Source organism: Macaca mulatta, chromosome 13 (genome assembly GCF_049350105.2).
Source record: "Macaca mulatta isolate MMU2019108-1 chromosome 13, T2T-MMU8v2.0, whole genome shotgun sequence".
NCBI lineage: Eukaryota > Metazoa > Chordata > Mammalia > Primates > Cercopithecidae > Macaca > Macaca mulatta.
This window is the reverse complement of record NC_133418.1, coordinates 61,302,203-61,315,778: the sequence shown is the minus strand read 5'-3', so window position 1 is coordinate 61,315,778 and position 13,576 is coordinate 61,302,203. Positions and strand designations below refer to the sequence as shown.

General features: G+C 38.1%; 1 protein-coding gene across 2 annotated transcripts in view; it reads right to left on the bottom strand.

The window, feature by feature from the left end:
• Positions 1-13,576, bottom strand: part of WDPCP (WD repeat containing planar cell polarity effector) — a 491,911-nt gene that overhangs the window by 329,872 nt on the left and 148,463 nt on the right. For both annotated transcript variants that reach the window (XM_015112569.3, XM_015112570.3), the window contains exon 7: positions 1,129-1,243. In XM_015112569.3, coding sequence (XP_014968055.2) covers positions 1,129-1,243 — 115 coding nt within the window. The remainder of the gene's footprint in view (positions 1-1,128; positions 1,244-13,576) is intronic.

Here is a 13,576-nt window from a genome sequence, read left to right as displayed (position 1 = left end):
GCTTACAATCCTACCCCCAGCTTATTACTATCAGTAATGTTGCTAATTATGGCCATCCTGCAGAGTTCTTTTCTTCACGATGACGTGATTGTCTGATTTATTCAGAGGTAGCTAGTGAGAGAACACAGCAGACGGAAGATTTCTTTATTCTCACCTCTGTCCTTTCCACTAGGACATACTTCCTTTGATTACTAAATTTAAGATACTGACCATTTTCAATCTATCATGATAATACAATGTTTCTCAACCTTTTTACCTTGAAAAAAAGAATATAATCTTTAAAAATTCAGGAGTCAGCACGGTATAGTGAAAAGAAAATGGGCTTCGCAGCCAGAACCTGTATTCAAATCTCATCTCAGTCACTTTCTAGCTATATAACTCTGGACATGTTCCTTAGTAGCTCAGCTTCAGTTTTCTTATGTGTAAAAATGGAAACAACTATACCTTATACAATTGTTTTCTTGTATTAAATAGGTAGGTTAGGAACCCAGCATACAGAGCCTTTTGGCTCAATAAATATCAGTATCCTTCCTATTCAATAACTGGCTTAATATCTTTTTCTTATGTGCTTTGTACCAATTACAGACTGATTGTGATGTCACTTAATAGGACCTGATTATCCAGTATATTAGGCATTGATCTTTATTATTTAGAAAATATAGCCCAAAATCTCTCAAAAGTTAGTATTCGTAAGATTTTAGTAACAAGGAATCTTCCTATGAGAGCCAAAGCATCAATTGTTTACTGGTGGCTGTGTTGGTATATTTGTGTTATTTATTCAAAATTCATTTGGAAATGAAATATATACTTGAAGTACCAGTTATAGAGAACTAACTTTGAAAGAATGAAAACAAAACCCTATTTTGAAAACAATGCTCACTTCTTTTAAGGAAAAAGTAAAAAACAACTCAGAACATAAGCTTAACACTTGACAAGAAGAAAAAAAAACTTTGATATTAAATATTAGTCAAAACTTGTATTGGTCCCAGGGGGTAAGTGTGCTATTACAAGCAATTACTTGTTTTGTTTGCAAGTCCCCAGTGGTAATAATTAGTCTACCTGTTGACACACTATTTCTCCTGCCCCACTGTTAATGTAGGCAATTGATTTGCACATGGGGGTAATTACCATCACTGATGGTGTCTGAGATGAGCTTCCCCACCAGGCTTCTGTCAATCACCACTTTTTCCAGCTGCGGCCCAGAAAGGCTTAGCGACACCAGCACACCTGAACCAAAGAGGAGCTAAAACCAGGTAAGCAGGGGAGATGGGAAGGAAGACATGCTGTGATTTAGAATCTTTAAAAAACCTCTCTCCAAATGTACAACTTATACAGATATTTTACACATGCATCTACACTATGAAATTATAAAGAATTGTCTTCACTGAAAAACAATTATTGACATTGTGGTAAAAAGAGAAAGGTGGCTAAAGGATGCAACACAATAAGTGCATTGATTAAAGCTACATGAAGAAACCTAATTTAGTCCATGTTTATTAGAAATCTAATCTTCTAAATACTTAGAAAGCACATACGCTGAAATAACTGCTTTGTTCTGGATTCAGAAAATGTAATGTATTCTATTGAGATATTTTGAAAAATTACTATTATAAACTAAAACATTTCTTGAGGTTTGAATAGTCATTGCTACACATTAAATATAGAAAATATGCCACTATTACAATATAAACAGCTAATGTTATGCATTTATTTGGAAGTTAAACACTACTTCTAAAAATAAAGATCTTGTCAGTCTAAAATATTAAAATACATGTAAATCAAGGCAATTAAGTAAAATGTTAAATTTTTAAAATCATAAACAAATACATATCAGAAACAATTTCACAAGGAGAGATAAAGGAATATAGTAGAGCATTCAGGCTTTATCAGTATCAGTGTTTACAAAACCACACAACAAAAGATGACTGGATATCACCATTATAATTTTATACTGCTCCTTTCCATTTGTGGCAGCATAATTCATTCATCTCCAAATGTTTAAAACTTCTGAAAGGACTATGCATATGCGTATGCTTGTTATCTATGAGATTATGAAATATCAACATTGGAAGAAATTGTTTCACCTTCAAGGCAACAGACTCAAAGCTGATGAATCATGGAATAACATATGGTATAAGAAGAAAAAAACCAATTGTCAGTAAACTAATCACAAACATGCTAGCCAAATTCAAAGACAACTTTGATTTTAAACAAAACAGGGGAATCCCCCACCCACCTAGGCATCATGTCCCAGCTAGAGAGGATGATTCTGTGTTGAGACATATTTGGACATGTGTGAAAGATAAGCAGCATGAGGGACCAGGGTAATATAAAGACAGACCACCATTCCTCACTGCCTAACAGATTCCAGGCACATGATTCAGAAAAGAAACTGAAGAATCACTTTGCATTTCTGTTAGAACTCTTGTCCTAGTCACCAAAAAGCTAACCTTTATTTGACTTAACAGATTATTCCACTTTGCATTAATACCTCTACAGGGGCAGAGAGTTAGGGGAAGAGTACTTAATCATCTCTGTGGGTCTTGGAGACTACTAAGAGAAGGCACATTTGTTTTAAGAAATTTAAAATGCTTCACAAATTACCATCTACTGAATTACACCCAGCCCTACCACATACCTTAATGGCAAATAGTGATATTTCCCTTTTGAAGAATCCCCCCATAACAACACAGCATGTGGTCTTAACTCCCCAAATTCATTCTCAGGCAATTTTAGGGACATCTTTCATATCTACTACTCCCCTTCCACCTTTATTCAAAACATCTCTAAAATCTATCCTTTTCTATTTATTTTTATCTACTAAAGCTTTACACCTATACCCTTAAGCACTTCTTTTCCTAATTACTCATTGACTACCAGCTCCTTATGTATGTTGGCTTGGCCACATTTATCGTTGTAGTGTCAGGAATACAGCAGGTACTCAACAAATGTTTGGAGAAAGAATCACAACTAACTCAATGGAACATCAGATAATTCAGAGTTACAAAAAAAAAAAAAAAAACTTGGTCTAATTTTCCATTTCCATATGACATGGATGTTCCTTCTGCAGCATCCCTTCAAGCATCTAGCCCATGCTTGAATACTGCCAGTGATCAGGAGCTCACTACTTCACAGGAAAACTGTTCTACCATGGGTCAGTTGTAATCAACTTAAAGAACCTTCATTCATTTTTTTAATTCAGCAAAAACTGAATGTCCATTATATGGCAAGCACTAAATTAAATTTAAGGGCTCAAAAAGAAATCAAATATAATTCTTAAAGTAGGTTAAATAAAGTAGGTTAACAGAAAAAGATCGAGATCAAAGCAAATAACTAATAAAGTGCCAGTTTACCAGACCTATGATAGAGATATATAGTGGGTAGACTCAGAGGACTGGGAAGGAGGTGGTGACTCTTGAGATTGAGGCTAAGGATACAACTGACTCCCTATAACTTTGACAGTCACCCCAATTATTTTTCAGTAGCACCCACCTCAAATATTCAAGGATAATAATACAGTGGTTAAGAACACAGACTCTGAAATCAGAATAAAACCAGTATTGGCTACTTGTTACTAGCTGTGTGACATTGACAGTGTAATTTAACCTCTCTGTCCCTTTATTTCCTCATCTGAAAATAAACATGATAGTATCTACTTCATAGGATGAGGATTAAATAGCTTTTTACAAAAAACATTTAGAATAATGCCTGGCACATAGTATTTGCAATTATTATTATTATTCAACCATTAATTGTAAGATGCTGTCTATAGTCTCCAAATCACTGCTCCTGCCTCCAGGCATAGATTAGTTATCTAACCAACGTATGCATGCTCTTGGCTCCATGACACTCACCCTTTGAATCCTATATCAAATAACAAATATCCTCACTACATTGTTAACCAACTCTGTCTTTTTAAAGACATTTTGTCTTTTTAAAAACCTTGTAACCCAGGTTGGACTGAATGTTAGACGTGTGACATTCAGGTGAATTATAACTAGTAAAAAATGCAATCTTTTGTTGCGTTTCCCATTTGTTATGATTTCACAAAGATATTCTCTCCAAAATATTTGCAAGTTCCTTCAGAACTCTGGAAATTTTTCCAAGTGTCTAATTTCTTTTACCTTGTTTTCTGTTCTCACCATTGCTGTCATGAAATAACTCTCATATCCTAACAAAAACTGCTTTTTCTATGTATGAGCATTGGTTATAAAATTCTTTTTAAAACCTACTTTTATGGGATGAAGAAGGAAAGTACAGCCTGTGAGATTAAGTAAATGAGGGACCTGATGCCGGAAAAGATTCAGAAGGGTGAGTGTCATGGAGCCAAAAGCATGCATACATTGGTTAGATAACCGATCTATGCATGGAGGCAGGAGCAGTGATTTGGAGACTATGGATCCATTGTTGAGGTTGGACATTCCTTCACAATCCTTCTCAAAGAATAGGTGCAGCCACTTTTTCATAAATTCACTCATTTACCACTATATATATATATATATTTATATATATATTTATATTTATATATATATTTTTATATATATATATTTATATATATATATATAGTATATCATATGAGTCAGGCACTGTTCCAAGTGCTGCTGAGAATATAGCAGTGAACAAAACAGACAATGCCCTTGCCCTCCCTGGCCTCATGGAGACTGCATTCAAGTGTGGACACAGATAATAAAACAAATAGTTTTAATATAATGTACAACAGCAATAAGAACTATAGAGCAAATTTAGGAGGGTGCTACTTGAAGATGACTAATAAACAAATAAGCCTCTCTGAGGAAATAACATTTGAATACAGACCCAAATGAAGTAAAAGAACAAGCCACATAAATATCTAGAGAAAAGGAGTTCGAGGAAGACAGAAGAGCAAATGCAAAAACTCTGAGGTGGGAATGTTCCTAGGCTGATTGAAGAAAGCTAGGTCAGTGTGGCTGGAGGGGAGTGAGTGAAAGGGATATTCATAGAGGATGAAGACAGAGAGGCAGTCAAGGGCCAGGTTAGGTTAGACCTTGTTGATGGGAAGTCACTGAGTTTTAAGCAGCACAGAACTATAATATAATTTACGTTTTAAAGCAGGGGTCAGGGCAAGTGAAGCAAGAAGACCATTATAAGCCTATTGCAGTGGTCAAGGTGAGAGAAGATGATGGCTTGGGACTAGAATGGTAATGCTGAAGGAAATGGTAAGTGGGCAGACTTGAGACATATTTTAAAAAGTATCTATTAGCACTTGCTGAAAAATTGAATGTGGCATATGAGAGAAAGACTCAAAGATTTTTGGCCTGAGCAACAGTTTACTGCGATTGGGAATGCTACAGGAAAAGCAAATTTAGATTATGGAGAATAAAGAGTTTGATTTTGACACGTTAAGTTTAAAGTATTTATGGACATACCAGTGGAGAGATCTAGTACATAATCAGAAATGAGTCTGAACTTCATGGGGGACTACAGATGTATATTTGGGAGTCATCAACAATACAAAGGTAGTATTTAAAGCCATGGTACTGGACATGCTCCCTTTAAAAAATGAGTGGAAAGACAGAAAGAGATCTAAGGTCTGAGCTCTGGGACATTCTAACCCAAAAAATCAGTTTAACCCTCTTATTGAACCAAGTTTGGATACCTGAAAGATCAAGTATGTCCACCATTTCATATCTCCAAATGCCCTATGGACTAGAGGCATCCCTGACACCAGATTTTGGAATAAGAAGGTATAAATCAATTAATCAGCTAATTAATGCATTTTTATAAAACAGCCTATGGGGAAGCATAGAGTTGCCAAGTACTGGTGCCAAAGATACTCCTGGATATTGTAAAGGAGATAACTAGAGTTAGAAAAATATAGTCAAGGAAAGAATATTCCAGCCCAGACAGGAAAGTGTTGTTCTCACCTCTGCCTGTTTCCCCAACGTGGTTAGTCCTTAAGACCTCCAAAATGGAAAGGATCTATGTAAGATTTGGTAGGACAAAAAGGAAAAAGAGCACCAAGACAGCGTCCTATTCCATTGCAAAGGATTGGAGGGAGGATTCTGGTAGCTCAGAAAATAAAAAAGAGCAGGCAGTAGTAAAGGGAGGCATCTCTGAGGCAGATCTGAACTGAAAAGGCCCGCAGGATGAAGCAATGAGAAGGCCAGTGGCATCTCCCAACACTGTCCCAATTTGAATGTTGTTTAAATGTTGTGCAGGAGATAGCTGAGGCAAATAGAAACTGACACTCTTCTTTTTCTCTGACACCCCTCCAGACAAAAAGTACCTTCCTTATTATTCCTGCTCTGACCATGTCTCTTTATGTTGCCTTTCTCATTTTCTCCTTTTCATTTTCTTCAATAAGCTCATACTGGAAAGGTAAGCTTTCTCTTTAAGAAACTCAGAAATGATTTCCACAATCTCCAGATGGCTCTTCAAATTGGCTTCTCTTAACCCTAAAGTCTACAGTACTTAGATTGAGGATTAAATTGGAAGTGAAATGGTACTTTGAGGAGAATGAGAAAATTATATCAGATGACATCCTTAATTGAAACAAAACATAAATAACATCTGAGTTTTGCTCATTCAGTAGATTAAAAAAAGAAAAACATGTGAGTGCCTCCTACATGTCAGGAGACCAAAGTGAATATAGTTAAGGATAAAAAAAATTAGTTGATTTACTACAGAGAATTGACTTAAGGAGAAAAAACAAAAGAACAAGAAATAAACAGGTATTTTCCTGGATAGAGAAGTGAGGTTCCTCACTGGGGTCTCCCAGCGAAATTTCCCAAAAATTTGTATGGTGTTATTCAATATATGGAATACATACATACCTAGAAATCTGCCTGCAAAGTCTATTTCAATTTAATAAATCTAATTTTCTCACTTATTCTCATTACAAAACAAATGATGCCATATTTTAATCCCTAATGTAACTTTAAAATCCTGCTAACTATATTTGCATAAAAGAAAAGTGATCATTCCTAGAAAGTATTTATAACCATGGTCAAATTTGGTAGAACAAAAAGGAAAAAGAGCAACAAGACAGTGTCTTTTCCATTGCAAGGGGTTGGAGGGAGGCTTCTGGTAGCTCAGAAAATAAAGAGCAGGCAAGGTGGTAAAGGGAGGCATCTCAAAATAAAACAAGGTCCGAAAGTAGATTTTGTATTTGTCAGTAGTTTTAAAGATCTAAAGAGTTAAAAGCAGTGGTGAGAAGTAAAGAGAAAGGCAAATCAGATAACACTTTTTTTATAGTATTTTATAATTTACAGAAGACTTTTACATGCACCATAATGCATGTAAAATGCCAGTATAACTGATACAAAATAAGTATGCAAGTTTTAAAAACAATAGTAATATGGTTAATCTCATCCTCATACTAATTCCCAATCAGAAAAGTAAGGCAATAAATCAAAGGTCTCATAATTCGTGGGAAAGTAGAGACCAAGACAGGTCGATTAATGACAAATCCTATATACCTCTTCACCACTGCTGAGGAACTAATACCCTTAACTTTCACTTCTCAGTTGACTTCCATGCAATATCCCACCTGGTTTTCCTCTCTCCAGCTCTTTTCTTCACTCAAACCAGTCTCCCTCTAAACCAGGGGTCCCCAACGCCCAGGCCACTGACCAGTACCCATTTGTGGCCTGTTAGGAACCAGGCCACACAGCAGGAAGTAAGTGGTGGGTGGGCAAGCATTACCACCTGAGCTCCACCTCCTGTTAGATCAGCTGCAGCACTACATTCTCATAGGAGGCAAACCCTCCTGGGAACTGTGCATGTGAGAGATTTAGGTTGTGTGCTCCTTATGAGAATCTAATGCCTGATGATCTGAGATCTGTGAAAAAAATTGTCTTCCATGAAATCAGTCCCTGGTGCCACCAGAGGACCACTGTTCTAAACTGCTGCTCCCCAGTTCTCAACTGGGGATGGTTTTGGCCACCAGGAGACACGACATCTGGCAACATCTGGAGACACTGTACTTGTCACCACCTTTATATATTAGCCATCTTCACAGAGCCTCTCTTTAAAAGAGTGCTTGTAAATGAGTTGCTGTGGAAACAAAGATGTTTTCCACGTCTTCATTAGGCAGATGTGGAAACTTCTCAAATTTCAATCAACCCTCTTCTCACATAAAGAAAGGGTAATGTGATAAGCTACCCTCTCTCATGTATTATACCCTGGTCAGATATCTCAAATGGAGTGGTGGGCAGTGCACAGTTCAGGTCAGGAGTCCACAGGAAACCCACCCTGTGAGTCTCTAACCATGTTCAGGGCTATCACTTTGATGACTAATGCTACTTTTCAAGACTGAAAGTGCCCCACAGCAAGTAATCGAGCCACCTTAGCTTGAAAGAAATATCTTGTTAGAACACCTCCTTGCCGTTGTTCTCATTCTCTGCTTACCAATCAGCCTTCTTATCTTACGTCAGTCTCTTGAATAACTCATCCATGAGGTAATGCCCCAAGGAAATGAGCAATGTCTATGATGCCAAATAAATCTCACATAGTAAATTAATAAATTGGCATTCCACATAATAAATCAGTCACTTCTGAATTTAGCTATTGTTAATGTTGTTAGTACAAGAAAATAAATGGAGATAACATAAAAGATAGATAAGTTTAATTAATGAGAAATTTTTTTCCCAACAGCATGATACCTTCTTGAAGGTAGGGGGAGGCATTTTTAAAAGTTACAGACCTACACAAGTAGCACCATTCTGTTTTACTAGGAAAAAAACAAGAGTAGTATGGGTATACATATACACATAAAGAAACTGTAGGGGAGGTTCCAAGATGGCCAAATAGGAGCACCTGGAGTCTGCCACTCCCAGTGTGAGCAACGCAGAAGACAGGTGATTTCTGCATTTCAAACTGAGGTATCAGGTTCATCTCACTGGGACTTGTCAGACAGCGGGTGCAGCTCACGCGGCAGGGAGGGGCATCGCCAAATCCAGGAAGTGCAAGGGGTCAGGGAATTCCCTTTCCTAGCAAAGAGAAGCCTTGACAGACGATACCTGGAAAATCGGGACGCTCCCACCCTAATACTGCACTTTTCCAACGACTTTAGCAAACGGCACACCAGGAGATTATATCCTGTGGGTGGCTGGGAGGCTCCCACGCCCATGAAGCCTCCCTCACTGCAAGCACAGAGTCTGAGATGGAACTGCAAGGCGGCAGCGAGGCTGGGGGAGGGGGATCCATCATTGCTGAGGCTTGAGTAGATAAAAAAAAAAAAGCGGCCAGGAAGCTCGAACTGGGTGGAGCCCACCACAGCTCAAGGAGGCCTGCCTGCCTCTGTAGACTCCACCTCTGGGGGCAGGGCATAGCTGAACAAAAGGCAGCAGAAACTTCTGCAGACTTAAATGTTCCTGTCTGACAACTTTTAAGAGAGTAGTGGTTTTCCCAGCACAGAGTTTAAGATCTGAGAACAGACAGACTGCCTCCTCAAGTGGGTCCCCGACCTCCGAGTAGCCTAACTGGGAGACACCTCCCAGTAGGGGCTGACTGACACCTCATACAGTAGGGTGCCCCTCTGAGACAAAGCTTCCAGAGGAACGATCAGGCAGCAACATCTGCCATTGTGCAATATTTGCTGTTCTGCAGCCTCCGCTGCTGATACCCAGACAAATAGGATCTGGAGTGGACGGACCTCCAGCAAACTCCAACAGTCCTGCTGCTGAGGGTCCTGAATGTTAGAAGGAAAACTACCAAACAGAAAGGACATTCACAACAAAACCCCATCATCAAAGACCAAAGGTAGATAAAACCACAAAGATGGGGAGAAACCAGAACAGAAAAGCTGAAAATTCTAAAAATTGGAGTTCCTCTTCTTCTCCAAAGGAACACAGCTCCTTGCCAGCAACAGAACAAAGCTGGACGGAGAATGACTTTGACGAGTTGAGAGAAGAAGGCTTCAGACAATTGGCAATAACAAACTTCTCTGAGCTAGAGGATGTTTGAACCCATAGTAAAGAAGCTAAAAACCTTGAAAAAAGATTACATGAATGGCTAACTAGAATAAACAGTCTAAAGAAGTCCATAAATGACCTGAGGGAGCTGAAAACCATGGTACGAGAACTACGTGATGCATGCACAAGCTTCAGTAGCCGATTCGATCAAGTGTAAGAAAGGGGATCAGTGATTGAAGATCAAATGAATGAAATGAAGCAAGAAGTTTAGAGAAAAAAGAGTAAAAAGAAATGAACAAACCTTCCAAGAAATATGGGACTATGTGAAAAGACCAAATCTACGTTTGATTGGTGTACCTGAGAGTGATGGGGAGGATTAAACTAAGTTGGAAAACACTCTACAGGATATTATCCAGGAGAACTTCCGCAACCTAGCAAGGCAGGTCAACATTCAAATTCAGGAAATACACAGAATGCCACAAAGATACTCCTCGAGAAGAGCAACTCCAAGACACATAATTGTCAGATTCACCAAAGTTAAAACAAAGGAAAAAATGTTAAGGGCAGCCAGAGAGAAAGGTTGGGTTACCCACAAAGGGAAGCCCATCAGACTAACAGCAGATCTCCCTGCAGAAACTCTACAAGTCAGAAGAGAGTGGGGGCCAATATTCAACATTCTTAAAGAAAATAATTTTCAACCCCCAATTTCATATCCAGCCAAACTAAGCTTCATAAGTGAAGGAGAAATAAAATCCTTTACAGACAAACAAATGCTGAGAGACTTTGTCACCACCAGGCCTGACTTACAAGAGCTCCTGAAGGAAGCACTAAACATGCAAAGGAACAACTGGTACCAGCCACTGCAAAAACATGCCAGATTGTAAAAACCATCGATGGTAGGAAGAAACTGCATCAACTACCAAGCAAAATAGCCAGCTAACATCATAATAACAGGATCAAGTTCACACATTACAATATTAACCTTAAATGTAAATGGGCTAAATGCTCCAATTAAAAGACACAGACTGGCAAATTGGATAAAGAGTCAAGACCCATCACAGTGCTGTATTCAGGAGACCCATCTCAAATGCAGAGACAAACACAGGCTAAAAATAAAGGGATGGAGGAAGATCTACCAAGCAAATGGAAAACAACAAAAAAAAGCAGAGATTGCAATCCTAGTCTCTGATAAAACAGACTTTAAACCAACAAAGATAAAAAGATACAAAGAAGGCTATTACATAATGGTAAAGGGATCAATTCAACAAGAAGAGCTAACGATCCTAAATATATATGCACCCAATACAGGAGCACTTAGACTCATAAAGCAAGTCTGTAGAGACCTACAAAGAGACTTAGATTCCCACAGAATAATAATGGGAGACTTTAACACCCCACTGTCAACATTAGACAGATCAACGAGACAGAAAGTTAACAAGGATATCCAGGAACTGAACTAAGCTCTGCACCAAGCAGACCTAATAGACATCTACAGAACACTCCACCCAAAATCAACAAAATATACATTCTACTCAGCACCACATCACACTTATTCCAAAATTACCACATAGTTGGAAGTAAAGCACTCCTCAGCAAATATAAAAGAACAGAAATTATAACAAACTGTCTCTCAGACCACAGTGCATTCAAACTAGAACTCAAGATTAAGAAACTCACTCAAAACCACTCAACTACATGGAAACTGAACAACCTGCTCCTGAATGACTACTGGGCAAATAACGAAATGAAGGCAGAAATAAAGATGTTCTTTGAAACCAATGAGAACAAAGATACAACATACCAGAAACTCTGGGACACATTTAAAGCAGTGTGTAGAGGGAAATTAATAGCACTAAATGCCCACAAGAGAAAGCAGGAAAGATCTAAAATCAACACCCTAACATCACAGTAAAAATAACTAGAGAAGCAAGAGCAAACACATTCAAAAGCTAGCAGAAGGCAAGAAATAACTAAGATCAGAGCAGAACTGAAGGAGATAAGAGACACAAAAAACCCTCCAAAAAATCAATGAACCCAGGAGTTGGTTTTTTGAAAAGATCAACAAAATTGATAGACCACTAGCAAGACTAATAAAGAAGAAAAGAGAGAAGAATCAAATAGACGCAATAAAAAATGATAAAGGGGATATCACCACCGACCCCACAGAAATATAAACTATCATCAGAGAATACTATAAACACCTCTACGCAAATAAACTAGAAAATCTAGAAGAAATGGATAAATTCCTGGACACATACACCCTCCAAAGATTAAACCAGGAAGAAGCTGAATCCCTGAACAGACCAATAACAGGTTCTGAAATTGAGGCAATAATTAATAGCCTACCAACCAAAAGAAGTCCAGGACCAGATGGATTCAAACCGAATTCTACCAGAGGTACAAAGAGGAGCTGGTACCATTCCTTCTGAGACTATTCCAATCAATAGAAAAAGAGGGAATCCTCTCTAATTCATTTTATGAGGCCAACATCATCTTGATACCAAAGCCTGGCAGAGACACAACCAAAAAAGAGAACTTTAGACCAATATCCCTGATGAACATCGATGCAAAAATCCTCAATAAAATATTGGCAAACCAAATCTAGCAGCACATCAAAAAGCTTATTCACCACAATCAAGTTGGCTTCATCCCTGGGATGCAAGGCTGGTTCAAACACATACGCAAATCAATAAACACAATCCATCAATATAAACAGAACCAAAGACAAAAACCACATGATTATCGCAATAGATGCAGAAAAGGCCTTCAATAAAATTCAACAGCCCTTCATGCTAAAAACTCTCAATAAACTAGGTATTGACAGGATGTATCTCAAAATAATAACAGCTATTTATAACAAACTCACAGCCAATATCATACTGAATGGGCAAAAACTGGAAAAATTCCCTTTGAAAACTGGCACAAGACAAGGATGCCCTCTCTTATCACACCTAATCAACATATTGTTGGAAGTTCTCGCCAGGGCAATCAGGTAAGAGAAATAAATAAAGAGTATTCAGTTAGGAAAAGAGGAAGTCAAATTCCCTGTTTGCTGGTGACCTGATTGTATATTTAGAAAATCCCATCGTCTCAGCCCAAAATCTCCTTAAGCTGATAAGCAGCTTCAGCAAAGTCTCAGAATACAAAATCAATGTGCAAATATCACAAGCATTCTTATACACCAATAACACTCAAACAGAGAGCCAAATCATGAGTGAACTCCCATTCACAATTGCTTCAAAGAGAATAAAATACCTAGGAATCCAACTTACAAAGGATGTGAAGGACCTCTTCAAGGAGAACTACAAACCACTGCTCAATGAAATAAAAGAGGACACAAAAAAATGGAAGAACATACCATGCTCATGGATAGGAAGAATCAATATTGTGAAAATGACCATACTGCCCAAGGTAATTTATAGATTCAATGCCATCCCCATCAAACTACAAATGACTTTCTTCACAGAATTGGAAGAAACTACTTTAAAGTTCATATGGAACCAAAAAAGAGCCTGCATTGCCAAGACAATCCTAAGCCAAAAGAACAAAGCTGGAGGCATCATGCTACCTGACTTCAAACTATACTACAAGGCTACAGTAAACAAAACAGCATGGTACTGGTACCAAAACAGATATATAGACCAACAGAACAGAAGAGAGCCCTCAGAAATAATATCACACAT